Consider the following 15,821-nt stretch of genomic DNA (forward strand, 5'->3'; position numbering starts at 1 on the left):
CTGTCTGAGGCCTTCCTCTTCCGCCCTGCAGCCCCGCCTGCCCCACCGTGCTCTCACTCCCAGCCTCCCTCCCCTGCTTCCTTTCTTCTCCATAACCATCGCCGAGGTCTGATGTGCGCTTGTTTATTTACTCACTGTGTCTCCACTGGGACGAGAGCCTGGGAAGGGCTCTTTGCCCCTCCTGTTGTCTGCTGTGTCTCCGGCGTTCACCCTGCTGAGCTTAGTTACTGTTCACGGGGGCTGAGATGAATGGCCTTAAGAGGGACTTGCATGAGAGGCTCTCGGGAGATGGGGAAGGGGCAGGCACTGCCTCCCCAGATGGTGGGGTGGGGGGCAGTCCTCCTACCGGTCACATCCCCCATCCGTGGGCAGCCGTGTGTACGGCCATGTCCCCAACTAACCAGGGAAGTGGCCTCTTGTTTTGACATGCTGTTCTTTGACAACGCCAGGGAGAATGGACATCTTTTCATATTCATGGGCATTTGTGTTTCTCTATGAATTACATCTTCATGTTATTATACGTCCAATGATTGTGTGTCCTTTGCCCATTCTCTATTCATATTTTATTATTTCTTTTAGTTTTTGTTTTTGTTGCATCAATTCATCTTCCTGGTCCCAGCCATCCCCTGTCCATGGGAAGGCCCCAAAGAGGAGAGGCTCAGGTGCTGGCCACTGCCATGATGTCACCTCTTGGACTTCCCAAAGCTGAGTGACATCTGAGCGCTAGGACAACCACTTGAGGTGTGGGTGCTTCTTTCCTCTGATCTTCCATTACCTTTTGAGGGACGTCCCAGGCAGACAAGCAAAGCCAAGTTAAGTCCTCATGGGGTCCCTTTGCTGTTCCCTCTGCTCGGAACTTGAGCCAGAACCTCCCACTCTCAGATCCTTCTCAGTGTCGTCCCCCGTCTCCTTCCCTGTCTGCCCCGCTCTGGCTTCCCTCCTTCAATGTCGATCTCTCCTGCACAATTCCAGCGTGTCTGGGTCTCTCCTTCACCAGAAACCACCGGGGGCTGAACAAGAACGTGGTCGCTTGGGAGCCAGGAGCCCTGAGTCCTGGCCTCGTACTGGCATCGAACTCCCTGAAACTGAGCGTTTGTCTTCTCTAGGCCACGCTAAACCACACGTAAAACTGCCGTATACGTAGAGAAAGCAACACGTTTTATTCAGCGAAACTTCCGATGGCAAAGCACCTGCACGTAGCAGACACACCATGCATCCGACCTACTGTGTGCCAGTGCCAGCCAGTGGTCTGGGTGCTGGGGGCACATCAGTGACAAACAGCTTCCTATGCTTGCCCTCACGCAGCCTGCTGGGCAGACAGTAGACTGTCAGCTGAGTAAATACAGGCTGTGTTGATGGGGATAGTGGAAGTGAGAAAGGAAGACAGACTGGAGAGGGAGGGTTTTGGGGGCGGGGTTTGCAATTTCCAATAGAGTGGTTAAAGGAGGCTCCCTGGGAAGGAGGCATTTGAGCAAAACCTCAAGGTTTCAAAGGGGGAGGGTGTGCGTGAGCCACGTGATTACATGGGGAAGCATGTTCCAGGCAGAGGGAACAGCCCGTGCCGAGTCACTGACGCAGGAGTGGACCACTGGAAATGTGAATGAAAGAACGAACGTGTCCTCGAGGCCAGGGATAGAACAATGCATTGGTGTCAGACTGTTGGGGTTTTCTGACAAGCAAGAAATTACGACCCGCAGGAGACGACACCCTGAGGGGCCCCATTTCTGAGCCCTTCCCATGAGCCAGGTGTGGACCAGGTGTTTAGATCTGTTCTCTGCATAGTCCTTCCCCATCTGCACAGATTGGATGGTGTATGAGGTCCCCCTGTGCTTTCAAATTCATGATTTTTTGTTCCGTGTAAATGAAATTTCCAGAGATGTCCCTGGTAGGGAAGCCGTGGAGCACATTTTGCAAGTGGCCAGACAGTTCTGAGCAAAGTCTGTGTGGAGTGCAGAGCAGGCCTCTGCCAACCCCCCACTATGTTTACAAAGTTAAACCGCTTTGTATGAAAATCTTAGGGAAGCAATGCTGTACCTCTCTCCTTTCCAAAAACAGTGAATGCTGAGCTTGTTTACCCCTTCTTGATTCCTCAGATTTAGGATCATGAGTGCCATCCATCTTACTGTGGTTTTAAGGAAGGATGTCCGTGGGCACATGCTGAGTCCATCTTCTCGCCCGTGCGCTGAATGGGCACAGATTTCTTGGTGTCTGAGAAAGTCTGTGCAGCGGGACTATCCTGGGTCTAGAATCACTCATTTCTTCGTTTCTTACATTTTGAGGGTCTGTTATTCACTCACTCGAAATTAGGTACAAGGATACAATGGTGAGCAGACCCTGACATGTTCTGACGTCATAGACCACAGGGTCCTCTGGGAGACCTGTGTGCCTCAAACAGTAACAGTCACAGATGCACGAGAAACTGCACGTGTAGGGGCACGTGACCCAGGACCGTTTTGCCTCAAGAGGGCGGCCACAGGAGTGTGACCAGAGCAGTGGTTCTCACTCCGGCCACATGGAGTTGCTAGAGAGATTCTGATGTCATGGCCTGGTGTGCAGCCTGGGCCTCTCTGAGTGACAGTAGCAAGTAGCTGGGGCCGCAGGCGCCAGGACGTGGGTCTGCCCAGATTAGCCGGAGTGACGAGAGCTGGAGGGGAGAGATGGGCTGGCGGGTCAGTAGGGGCCAGGCTGGAAGTATTAAGGAACTTGGGCCACATCTGGGGCCACAGGACCCACAGGTTGCAGCAGGGGCGGGTCATGGTCCATTTTGCTTTCCGTGGAGCAGGCGGGAGGGGAGTGGAAGTGAGAAGCCCAGGGGGGAAGAGCCTTGCCGGAGAGCAGGTTCGAGGTGGCACCGACGGTGGTGGAAGAGGGAGGAAGGCAGACCGGATGGGTCTCGAAGGACAGGGCGGGGAAGGGACCTGTTGACTCCCAGGTCTCCGGCTTTCAGGACGCAAACGTGGTGCTGTTCACCAGGAAAAGGAGTGTGGGGGTGAGGGGGGGGGTCATAATCTGGATCAGGACCTGAATTTAAGGGCCTTCCAGATGTGCAAGTGATTTCACATCAGCACATGAATGGGTCTGGAACTTGGGGGCAGATGTGGGCTGGGCGTGGGCCCGGTGAATCATCTCTGTGAAGCCACGAGACCGGCCATTGGCCATCGAAGCCAGGGCCAGGGTGGGGTCGCCTAGGCAGGGAGTCGTGCTCAGGGAGGACGGGCTCAGCTTCAGATCCTGACCTGACCGGGTACCTGCTCTGTGGCTTCAGCCAAGTAAGTCGTCTTACCTCGGGCTGCCATAGCACCGTCCCATAGCCTGTGTGGCTTGCACGGCAGAAATTTATCTTCTCACGGTTCTGGAGGCTGGAATTCAAGGTCAGGGTGACAGTATGGTCCAGTTCTGGTGAGGGCTGTCATCCCGGCTTGCAGACTGCCACCTTCGCGCTGTGCCTCACGTGGCCTGTTCTTGAACGTGTGTCTGGAGAAAGAGAGAGGAGAGAGGGGAGAGAGAGAGAGAGAGAGAGAATGTTTCCTCTTTCCCTCTTACAAGGGCACTGGTCCCAGCATGGAGTTCCTACTCTCATGACTGCCCCTAAACCTGATGACCCCTCAAAAGCCCCACCTGCAAATACCATCACATCAGGGGCTGGGGCTTCAACGTATGAATTTGGGGAGGACACAGACGTTCAGTCCGTCACATAGGTTGAGCTCTCTCAAGTTTGTCTCCCTCACAGGTTCACTGAGGAACCCGGGCAGAGCGCGGTACCCACGGGGCACATGGTGTTTTCTCTCCCTTGAAATCGCCCTCCCTCCCCCGTTCGGGATGTGTCTGGGGTCACTGCTACACACTCTGTTTGCTTCAGCCTGGTGTGACAGCCCCCTCTCCCTCTTCTGTTCACTTTTCTGTCCTGACTGGCTGTGGACCTGCGGCCCGGCCGCCCGTGTGCGTTGCAGTTGCGCGGGCAGCGGGAGCAGCGTGTGCAGCGGGAGCAGCGTGTGCAGCGGGAGCAGCGTGTGCAGCGGGAGCAGCGTGCGCCGAGCTCGGGAGCCCCGGCTCCGTGCGGCTGTGCTCCCGCAGGGCGCGCCGTGGGCCCCAGCACCCGCCACGGCGCCTGCGCACAGTGAGCCCCGTAAGAGCTCAGGGTCCGTGGGCGCTGGTCACAGGTGGCTCAGACTTTCTCAGCGTTCGTAGCTGCTCTCTGGTTGTGAAGGCTGAAGGGCTCTGGATAAGCGCGGCACTGGCTTGTCACAACTTATTTGCATGGCGACTGTGGCATTGCCAGGGTGTCTCTGTGACGCTGTGCTTCCCACCCAGCCCCGGCAGGTGGACCTGCGCTTGTGATGGGGCAGTGCTGGGAACTCACTCGGGGTCCCTGCACCTGAGACTCGGGGCCCTGCTGTCCCTGGGGGTGGGGCCTGGCCTGGGAAAGGTGTGTGTGGTCCTGTGATGACAGCAGCAAACCAGGGGCGCCCAGTGAGGAGCACCTTTCCTGTCCACTTTAGAGTTCCCCTCTCTCTCCAGCCATCCATTCGTTCATCACCTCAGCCCACGCATCCTTCACTGCTGCCTCCGTCCACCCACCGAGCATGCTAGCCACGGGGGACCCAGCCGTGACAAGACTCAGTCCCTGCCCTCAGAGACATTCTCTTCGGTGGAGCAGCAGAGAGCTCCCCAGGCAAGGGGACTGCGTGGCAGGCGCTGGGGGTGAGCGGCCCAGGAAGGCACAGCACAAACAGAGAAAGAAAACGCAGAGACGCGCTGGAGGGAACGGGGCCGGCGGTCGCTAAGGTGGGAGGTCTGAGAAGGCGTCTTTGAGGAGGGGACACAAGCTGAGGCCTAAAGAGAGAGCTGTGGGCAGAGGAGGGTGGTCGGGGGAAACAGTGGGGGGTTCTGGGGAAAGAAGAGCCTGGCCTGAGAGACAGACGGTCCCCAGAGGGAGAGCGAGTACAGAGAGAGAGCCCGGAGCCAGCTGGCGGCTCTAACTGCAGTGGGAAACCGGTGCCGCTCTGGGCAGTGCCATGTCACGGACCAGTGGTCTCTATAAAGGCCACTCTTGTTGCTTGGTGGAGAATGGATTGAGGGGTCAGCTTGGTGGTGGGGAGACCAGTGAGGTGGCTGCTGCCACAGTCCCAGTGGAAGATGTGATGCCAAGGGTGGTGCTGGGCGCTGGCAGTGGGAGTGGTGACACGTATGTGGGTTTGGAGGCAGAATCAAGGGACCTGGAGATGGCCTGACTTGGGGGGTGAACTGCAGGGGGCCGCACAGGCCCAGACTCAGGGCACATTGCTCCTCTGTGCACGGGGTAAAAGTGAGTGCAGTAGGTGGTCTCTGAGTCCATGGCCAATCGGAAGTAGCAAAATGGGTAGAAGAGGCAGAAAAGGCCGTGAGGCTTTGGTTGGAACAACCACACGTTCGGTGATGCCGTTTACTGAGCAGGGTGAGAAGCGTCTGGTGCAGATGGAGCCGGGTGGGGGTGGGAGCAAGTCGGGGCTGTACAGTGTCCCGCCATGGCCATGTTAAAGTTGAGACGCCCGTTAGATGTCCAAGTGGAGGGCCCCCGTAGGCAGCTGCGTGTTCGAGACTGGGGCCTGCACGTGAGTTTGGGCCAGAATTCTGGGCAATGTGTTGAAGCTGAGAAGCCCCACTTGACATGACATTCAATCTCTGAGGTCTGGTCAGGGCTCTGGCTCCCTCTCCCTCCACTACCCCTGTGTAGCACCAACCTGGGACGTCTCAGGTGTGCTGAGCTCTTCATGGTTCCCGGAGCACTTCCCAGCCCCGCTCTGACTTGCGGGACGGTGGGGATGGTCGCATTTTATGGAGAAGGAAACCGAGGTTCAGAGACTGAGAGGCAGGGAGTGACTTAGCCTGGTCATTAAGCCAACAAGAATGAGGACCAGAGCTGCCCCCAGAGCCACCCTCAGGCCTCCAGCAGCCACCTGCCACCTCCTCCTGGGGTCATGACTTCTCCGTCTGCGTCACCACCCCCAACTGCCACAATCAAAACGCTGCTAGTAACTGCCGAGGCCAGTGTGCACTGTGCTAAGAGCTGTCTCTAAAGTTAACCATCACCTACCAAATTGGGGTCCCCACATTGCACATGGTGAACCCGGAGCTCAGAGAGGTCCGTGGCTTGCCGAGGTCACACAGCTAGTGAGTGGGAACCAGGAATCAGGAGGTCATGGCATTAGCTGCTGCAGTGCTCGAGGGCTGGGGAAATAGCCCGTCTGGAGACCATGTTCCCTAGCGCTTAGCACCTCGTGTCCGGGAAGCCACTGGGCACTCTGGATTCTCTGGCCAGTGAAGGGCCTCTTTTATTTTTTTTGAGACAGAGTCTCACTCTGTTGCCCTGGCTAGAGTGCTGCGGCGTCAGCCTAGCTCACAGCAACCTCAAGCGATCCTCCTGCCTCAGCCTCCCGAGTAGCTGGGACTACAGGCATGCGCCACCATGCCCGGCTAATTTGTGAAGGGCTTCTTGATCAGGAAGGACACTGTCCTGTGGGCCATCCCTGCCCCCCGTCCTCATGGGGAGCACCAAGGTGTCCCCCAAAAATTGTGGCCCAAGGATCTGAAAGGCCTGAGCTCTGCTCCTGTAGGAAAGTTTTCATATCTAAGCCTCGGTGTCCTTGTCTGTAAACGGTTATAAAAGTACTTGCTCTTTCTACCTCTGGGACTGCTGGGAGGGTCCAAAGAGAAAGCTGAGAAAGTGCTTGGGAATCACATGGGACGTGTAAGTGTTAGCTGGGATTGTCCTCACTGGGCCAGACAGTGCGCCCAGGGGTGGCCAGAGGGGCCTGGCTTTGGGGGTCCCTCCCATCCTCTGACTATAGGAGCTCCACCAGGTGGACACCCTGAGCCAGGGAGAAGGCTTACCCTAGAGGAAATGGCTGTGGTCGCTGTGGCCACAGGAGCCAGAGGCGGAAGGGGACCGAGAAAGGCTGGGCAGCTGGAGGGGGCCGGGAGGCCGGGCGTTACAGGGACTGATCTGACTGGAATGTTTCCTAGATGCGCAGTGGTGGTACAGAGAGAGGGAGAAGCTGGATGTTGATGATGCGGGGTTTGTCTGTCTCCAAAGCTGCTGCTGGTCCTGCTACACTCCACTGTAGACATTTCCCCAGACGGGGACATCACGGCAGGACCTACTGTGTGCCAGGACTGTTCCTTGTTCCCCAACAGGATGGAGTCCACATTGTTCATGTCTCCAGGCAGCCTCCCAGCTGCCGTCTGTCCCTGGGTTGTGTCTCCTGGGGCACCAGCCTGCCCTGGGGTGGGGGCAGGCAGTAGCTGCAATGATGGCCCCACTAGCTGCGGTGTGGCCTCCATGGCCTCCTCATGGGCCCACGATCCTTGCAGGCCTCGGTGGCCCATCTGGTGCACAGACTTGCTGAGCGTTGGGCCTCAGCTTCCTCCTTGACTCTTGTTCGGGAGAGTGGAACGAGCTGACCACAGGCCTTGCGTGCACGGCGTGGGGGAGGAGCTCCAACAGGGCAGCCCCGACCTCGAGAGGGAGATGAGTGACACAGGCTCTCTGTGCCTCCGCTTCCCGTCTGCAAATGAGGGATAATCATAATGTTCACCTTGGTAGGTTGTACGAAGAGTAAGACAGTTGGTACGTGTAAAATACCTAGCACAAGTCTGGACACCCAGTGAGCACACATGTGTTGTTCTTATTTGGCAAATGTTTATATTTATTGTGCTAAGCTGAGCATGCAGCAATGATCACGACAAAGGCCCTGACGTTGGGATTCTGGAGCTCACAAGGAAGGCAGACGCCTTAGTATGTGCCTTTGGTTCAGTTTAACAAGTGTGGGGATGGGGACGCCCAAGGGGGCATGGGAGTCCACGGGAGGGACACCTCACCTAGGAGGTAAAGAGGGAAGGCTTCCTGGAGGAGGTGGTGTCCCAGCTGGAACCTGAAAGAGGAGTACGAGTTAGGTGGGAAGGGAGGAATGATGGTCTGGGTCACCTATCTTTTAAATACATTTGTAAAGGCTCTAATGAAAAAAAATCGCATTCAGTGGGCGATAGTACGAGCAAGGCCAGACCGTGTCAAAGGCAGCTGGTTCACATTTCCGTTGCAAAGTCACGTCACCTCTCTGCGATGGCTGACATGGGAGTGCCTGGCACGGGATAGATGTCGAGTGTGGGGGTTAATGGCATGGAGGAGACCTTTCCCCACCCCCACCCCTCCATCCCCCTTGCAGGTGTGTTTGCACCTTGGTAGCAGCAACCTCCCGAGATGCTTTCTGCCCTGTTGGTGTTGGGGCCTGGCAGGAGGGGAGAACAGAAAGGCAGGTGGGCAAAGGGAATCAGAGAAAGGTAAAGCTGTGGTCCGGATGCCACAAGAGTTCACTCCAGCTCACCTGCGTGTCCACTGGGGGTCACCAAAGCTCTGCCCATCGTGGTGTCTCAGACCCGGGCTGGTGGACACTTGTCACCCACACTGCTCTGAGCACCTCCAGAGGGGAGAGAGCGTGGTGGAAGAGCATGGGGAAGTGCACCCGGACCTGGGAGGTGGTGGCCAGCACTAAGGAACCCCCAGCGATGTGTGGGGGCTCCAGGTGACGATGTGTGTTGTTCCTCTTCCCACACAGCTACAGCCTCCGCCTGGCGTCCCGATGCCCTCCGCCAGCAGCTCCGTACATCACCCGGCAGTACAGGAAAGTCAAGGCCCCGGCTGCAGCCCAGTTCCAGGGACCCTTCTTCAAAGAGTAGACGCTCCGCCTGCTCCCTGACAGGTATGAGCCAGGATGGAGCAGCCTCTGGCACCGTGGGGTGGGTGCGGGGGCTGAGGGAGGGGGGCTGGGCTTGAGTCCTGGGTGGGAGGGAAGGAGAGCAAGGGTGGGCCTGGTCACTTATGTGTGCCAGGCATGGCGCGGGGCCTCCCTGCAGGAGCGGGCTTGGCTGAGAGCACAGATTCTGGGCCACCTGGGTCCACATCCCAGCTCTGTCACTGGCTGCGGGACTTCAAGCAAGTTACTCCCTCTGAGCCTCAATTTCCACATTTATAAAATGGGCACTACAGTAGTACCTACTTGTTGAGATGATCGTGAGAGTTACAAGTGTCAGATGTGCAAAGCACCTAGAACAGTGCCTGCCCCATGGTGAGCACCAGATGAGGATTAGCTCTCGTTGTAATAGTTACGATAGTAACGTTACTATTGTAATAGTAACGGTAATGATAACAATAGTAATTATACTTAATACTCAATTGAGACCTTCAGAGGCTTTCAGCCCAGAGAATATTGTGGAGTTCCTATTCCCGCATGTATCTGAAGGTAAAAATAATACAGGTTGTATATCCCTATCCTCAAATCTGAAATCCAAATGCTCCAAAATTTGAAACTTTTTGAGCGCCAACATGATGCTAAAAGGAAATGCTATATTGACGCATTTCAGATTTTGGATTCTAGGATTAGGGATGCTGAATCAGTGGGTAATGCAAGTATTCCGAAATCCCAAAATATCTGAAATCTGAAACACTTCCGGTCCCAAGCATTTGAGGGACTACTTCAGGGATACTCAACCTGTACTAAAATACAAAGTTTACTTTATGTTGAACCAAAATCATCTCTTCCTAGGTTTTCTGTTGGTAAAAACCTGGAATCATTCTAAATTTTCTGATGGTAACAACACGGAAGGCAGACTTCCCACTTTTGGAGCTCCTGGGCTCTGCTAGTGACCCCCAAGCAGGCTGGGCCTCCCTGTTGGCAACACAGCGCAGTCGCATTTGTTGTGTCCCCGAGGCCAGCGTCCCAAAGCATGATGGGAGGACTCGTGCATCAGAAGATCTGGGGCACCGTTATCGATACAGACCTGGGGTGTCCCTCCCAGATGTACAGAACAAGCATCCTGGTGGGCGTGGCCTGGGAACCTGAATTAGCAGGTGGCCCTGTGGTTCTGGGACACACGGTCGGGGATGCCTGCTTAACCTAGGCCAGGGGTTAGGCCACTAGCCAGGGTCGTTTGGAATGAGAATTCGTTGTTTAAGCCAAGAATGGGCTGAATTCTGAAACTTTGGGGATTTTTGTGTTATACCAGGAAGCAAAGACTCTCTTCTTCCCTTCTGCCTGCCCTCCCACCACAAGACCTCGCTCACTTCTCCCTTTCTTAAGCAGCTGGGGTTTCCGGCTTGGCTTTATTCCTCTGGGGGTGGGGAGGGGCATAACAGTAAAATCTACCTTCCCCAGAGAGCCTGTTGTCTGCAGCTGGCACTGAGCCCGTCACTCTGGAGCCAGCTGCTCCCCGACAGGGGACTTGACCCTGAGCCGGAATCGTGCGAAACGAAGTTGAAATGGATCCAAGATAGCACAGGGCTGGGAGGCCCCGGAGATGAACCCTCTCCTCCTCCCATTTTATAGATGGAAAAATTGAGGCCTTGAGGGCAGAGACTTGGCTACAGTCTTCTGGAAAATGGGAGGCAGTGCCGGAGGAGCAGTTGCTGACTCGGGGTCTCATTCCTGTCCTGGGATCCTCCCCGTGGCGGACGCTGCTGCGTGAACCTCCGTGCTGATGGGTGCTCCGGGCGTGGCTTCCACCCCAGGGCAGGCTCTCTGCAGCCTGCGGGAGAGCCGGGTGCCACCGGGCTGGCTTCGCGACAGGCTCGGCGGTTTCTGTCTGTGGCCGCTGCGGTCTCAGCGAGGACGACGCCGTGCTATGGGCAGCATTTGCCACACCTTCACGATCCAGGCTCTCCCCAGGGCCAGGCGCCATCCCAGACGGCTGCACTCTTCTTCCTTCTTCTCAGACATGTGCAGCTCCCTGGTCCAAGCGCTCAGACCAATAGAGGCTGAATGAACTTTGCACCTACAACCAACAGCCTCTCTTCGCTCATCTACGATGAATGTTCTAAACTGAACGGTTTAATTTCTAAGTGACTGAAACTCGCTCCCTAAAATCTTATTTAACTTTTTTCTGTTTTTTAAATTTGTATTTACACGAAGCATGTGCTACTTATTTTATTTTTAAGGATTTTTTTTTTTTTTAATCATCTTACATTGTTTGCCTTTGCCAGCTCAGGCTGCCATAACAGAATGCCACTGACTGGGTGGCTTCAACGTTTATCAGAAATTTATTTCCTGACAGTTCTCGAGGCTGGAAGTCCCAGAGAATGCATGGTTGAGTCCTGGTGAGGGCCCATGTTCTGGCTTGCGGACAGCCACTTTTTTGCTGTGTCCTCACGTGGTGGCCGTGGGGGAGGGACAGCAAGCTCTCTGGTGTCTCAGAAGCCCACTAATCTCTCATGAGGGCCCCTTCCTGGTGACCTCATCTAACCCTAATTACCTCCAAATACCATTACACTGGGGGTTAGGGCTTCCGTATGTGGATTTTAGGGGACACAACTCAGTCTATAGCACTAACAGCTCCAGGAGATTTTTTTTTTTTTTTTTTTTTTTTTTTTTTTTTTGAGACAGAGTCTCACTTTGTTGTCCAGGCTTGAGTGAGTGCCGTGGTGTCAGCCTAGCTCACAGCAACCTCAAACTCCTGGGCTCAAGCGATCCTTCTGCCTCAGCCTCCCGAGTAGCTGGGACTACAGGCATGCGCCACCATGCCCGGCTAATTTTTTATATATATATCAGTTGGCCAATTAATTTCTTTCTATTTATAGTAGAGACGGGGTCTCGCTCTTGCTCAGGCTGGTTTTGAACTCCTGACCTTGAGCAATCCGCCCGCCTCGGCCTCCCAGAGAGCTAGGATTACAGGCGTGAGCCACCTCGCCCGGCCATCCATGAGATTTTTTAAAATGCCATGACAAAGAATTTGAGCACAGGAAGGTATGTGCAGATCAACACCCTCATTTTACAGGGAGGGAAACTGAGGCCCAGAGGGGCACGTGGCAGAGCTGGCATCAAAGCTCTGGTCTTCTGACTTGCAGGGTGGATGCTGGACTTGAAGTGGGCTGTGCCCCCTTCGTGCAGAATCACACGTGCACGTGGGTCTCGTTCAGAGATGAGGATGGCACTCTCGGAGGACCCGTGAGCGGGGCTGCCTCGCTCCTGCTGCCCTTCCCGGATCGGAAGCTCCGTAACTGTGTGCTGGATGGGCCGAATGGAGCAAGGCGTGGACACAGGAGCTTGGTTTCCTCCTGTCCCTGCCTGCCACTAGCCTTTGCACCCCCCTTTCCTGTGTCTCAGGAGCAGCCAGAGCTTCTGTTCACGTTCAGGCGTAGGAAAGTGCCACCTGCCCAGTGCGGTGTGAGGCTCCCTGTGCACATCCTGTCTCACTCCACCCTCGGGGCCAGCGGGCTTCTCCCGGGTAGCTGAGAGGGGAGGTCTAGGGAGGGGACCAGCGCCTCGCACGTTCCCAGCCACTGTCACTGTCCTCGTCTTGGCTGTTGCTGCTCCTTGGCCAAGACTGGCCAGCCTTGAGCCCTCTGTGTCAGGCATTCTGACGCTGGCCCTGTCCTGCTGTCCTGGGAGGGGGGTGGGTAGAGGCCCCCATCTTCCTCGTGTGAGAGCTCCCCTCCCCCTCAGGCCCAGCCCCTGCTGCGGTGGCCCCTGCAGAGGGCTGCCCCCTTGGTGGGGGACTGGCAGGATGGTTCCCTTAACGAGTCCACGAGCCTTCAGGAAACCCACACTTGCTGGCCACGGCAGGCCGGGGGAGTGTGGCTGCTCCAAGATGGGCCCTGGCTCGGCTTTCTTCCCTCCCCCTGCTCCTGGGCCCGTCTGTGTCATAAGAAGGTGTTCGCGGGGGCAGGAAGCTCCCTCTCTCGAAGGCGCCCTCTCCACAGCAGGGCGAGCAGCTCCTTCCAGTGCCCTCAGGAGGTTTCAGCAGGTTGGAATTAACAGAGCCAAGTGGTTAGGTGTGGTTTCTGGAGCTACACCTTCAGTGGGTCCTCCACCCTCTGTGTTTCTAGTCACTCATCTGTGAAATGGGTTGACAATGATAGTACCTCTCTCATGGGTACATGAAAAGCCCTTAGGAAGGTGCCTGGTGTGCAGTAAGCCTTCCATAAACCAGAGCTGCTATTACTGTTATTGAATTATTATTAGCAATAATAATAATAATAATAATAATTTTTAGTAATAGTACTGGTGACCTGTAGAGAGAACTGTACCCCTGAACTTGGCCCAGCAAGTTCAGTGCAACACAGCAAACGTTACTGATCGCTCACCCACATGCCCAGCTCTGTGCCATAGTTTCCGTGGAGGACGGGTGTGGGCAGAGCCACCCCTCCTGACGGGAAGAACATGCATCCTCTGGAGTGAGCTTGACCCAGCCAGAGTCTCGCCTCTGTTGTCCGTCACCATCGGCTGACTTGGAAAAGTTACTTCTCCTCTCCGAGCCTCCATTTCTTCCATGTAAAATGAGGATGGGTGTTGCCTGCCCCGAGAACGGGTTGCGCTGGAGAACGGGCAGTGTTGACTGACATTGGGCCCCGCAGTGCCACGGCCGGGGACACACTCGGCAGAAATATGAGCCCACACGTACCAGAAAACCTGTACAAGAATGCTCATGCCTTGTATGTGCACACCCTAGCACCCAGCATGTGCACTCGGCAGACATGTGTGCATATGTTCGTCATACGTGTATTCTAGACACATACAAGAATGTTCTAGCAGCATTGCTCACATGGCCCCAAACTGGAGACGACCAGCTGTGCACTAGGGGTGGACTAGGTGGATGAATGCGGCACATCCTGCGAGAGAATACCATGCAACCGGACGGCTGGGAGAGCTGTAGCCACCTGCCAAGGGTGGAGGAATCTCACAAATGCGCCACAAGGAAGAAGCCAGACACGGAACATGTGCTGCACTGATTCTGTTTATTTAAGTCAAAAAATGGGCAAACTATACTGTGGTGGTAGAGGTCAGGATAGTGGCTGTTCTGGTGGGTTAGTGTATCGTAAAGGGGGGCCCGTGGGTGCCGGTGGCCAGGTGTGTGCACTGTGAAACCCACCAAGCTGGGCTTTCTGCCGTGGGTGTGGTGGACATCACGAAACAGTTTTGTTAAAAACTTCAGAGGGACACTGCATGAAAGCCCACGGTGGGCACTGAATATGTGGTTGCCATTATTTTTCTTTTCTTTTTCTCCCCAGCACCTGAAGTGACCTGGAATCAGTGAAGCCAAAGGGACTGCAGTCTGCCCCGCAGGGAGTAGTGACCTGTCCCCGTTGTGTGCGCCGCAAGAGAGGGGGAGTGCGTGTGCGCGTGTGGGTGCGCGAGTGGTCTTCAAGCAAGGGCCCTGACCTGGGGAGGCAGGAAGGCGGCCGACTCCACGCCGCCCTCTGGGATGATACTCGGAGGAGGCAGGCCTGGCGCCGAGTCCCGCAGCTCAGCCTTCCTGCTGGGGCGGGGCCTCTCCTACTATGCAATTTTCCAAGAGCTCCTTGACCCTGGTTTTTGCTTCTCGAATTATCTGTTGCCATTTTGGGGGACTTTGGTCCAGTCTGAGGAAGGCCTTGAGGAGGAGGTCAAGTTCCCTTTCAGTACCACCCCTTTCCCTCGCCTCCCGTCTCCCCACAACACCTCTGGGAATCAATAACATACAGACGCCTTGAGACACGAGCCTGAGCCCTGCCCGTGGCCTCAGCACTTGGAAACCCCCTTCCTTGCCTGAGCAATTGAGCTGCTGGCTCTCGAGTCGCTTCCAGATTTGAAATTCTCATCAGTCCATTGCTCTCAAGTCTCTGCAGAAAACGCCCAAAGCAGGTGCCCCTGGGAGAAAGACCTCGTCCCCACTGACACACCGTTCCCTCCCTCGGGAGGGGCGGTGGATGGGGCCTCACTGGGTGGGACCGTCACACCTTCCGTGTCTGAGCTCCTCAGATTCGCTGCAAAGGGAAACAAACAAATTGGGAAATGAAAAAAAAAAATGGAAGGATTAAAAAGCACGGGGAAGAAAAAGAGATTTCCAGAGGCTGTAAATGGCCTGCCAGGGGCTGCCGGGGTGGACCCCTGCTCTCGGGGGGTCAGTCCACGTCTTGGAGAAACACATGAGCTGAGCTTGGAGTTTGGACCCAGCTCAGCCAGGTGGTTGGGTTTTGTGCCTTCGGGGCAGACTCCAGACGAGGACATCTGAGACCACTTGGGTGCTGTGTTCTCAGCCCCGATCTCGGTCGTGGTGTGTCAGACCCAAAGTGGAAGGAGGGAAGGTTGGCGAGCGCGAGTTGTCACACAATAAAGGGATTTTCTTTTTCAGGGCTACTATGGTTGATCTTGCAACTCTGTAAATATGTACGTAAACACTTTTAAAAGCACGTATTTATGTCCCTGACTGTAAATGCCCCGTTTTTAAAGTTTTATAACTTGTGTTATTTAATTACTCAGTCTACTGGCAGCAGTATGGGGTCTGACAAGGGTCCGGGAGAAGGGTCTCGTGAGATCCTCACATGGGCAGAAAAATGCTGAGCATTGGCCGGAGTCACGGTTTTCCTATTTCCAACTAAAAACCGTTGTTTGCTTTTAATTTTTTATGAACTGGAGTCCTTTTGCCCGCTCCTGCAATTAACCCTCACGAGCATGAAGAGCTGTGGCTGCCCCCACCCTCTCGATACAGTTTTGTCGCGTAAATGTCCACGTCCATGAACCATTCCCCATCAGCAGGGAGGAAACGCAAACCCAAAGCCTCGAGAGGCACCTTCAGCCCACGGCGAATTCTGGGAAATGTGGTTGAGCCCTTGGGGGAGATTCTTTTTGCCGCATGTGCAAATGTGCTGGTCACCTTTCGACACTCCCACGCTGTCAGGAAAACTGTTCCAATGGTGTGTGTGTGGGGGGGTGGTCAGCGATGGTCTCAAGTGTGGGTGTGGGGCGAGGAGGAAGACAGCTCTGTCTCTGCCATGTGAAGAAAACGGACAATAAACGTGTGAAGAGCCATCGTGA

The 15,821-nt window shown here is 55.4% G+C and overlaps 1 protein-coding gene across 6 annotated transcripts in view; it reads left to right on the plus strand.

The window, feature by feature from the left end:
* The window catches only part of PRDM2 (PR/SET domain 2), a 122,972-nt gene extending 107,151 nt beyond the window's left edge, over nucleotides 1–15,821 (plus strand). For all 6 annotated transcript variants that reach the window (XM_075994192.1, XM_075994209.1, XM_012763030.3 and 3 more), the window contains 2 exons: nucleotides 8,592–8,735; nucleotides 14,036–15,821. In XM_075994192.1, coding sequence (XP_075850307.1) covers nucleotides 8,592–8,712 — 121 coding nt within the window. In that variant the 3' untranslated portion in view covers nucleotides 8,713–8,735; nucleotides 14,036–15,821. The remainder of the gene's footprint in view (nucleotides 1–8,591; nucleotides 8,736–14,035) is intronic.

The sequence above is a fragment of the Microcebus murinus genome, chromosome 2, assembly GCF_040939455.1.
Source record: "Microcebus murinus isolate Inina chromosome 2, M.murinus_Inina_mat1.0, whole genome shotgun sequence".
Lineage (NCBI taxonomy): Eukaryota > Metazoa > Chordata > Mammalia > Primates > Cheirogaleidae > Microcebus > Microcebus murinus.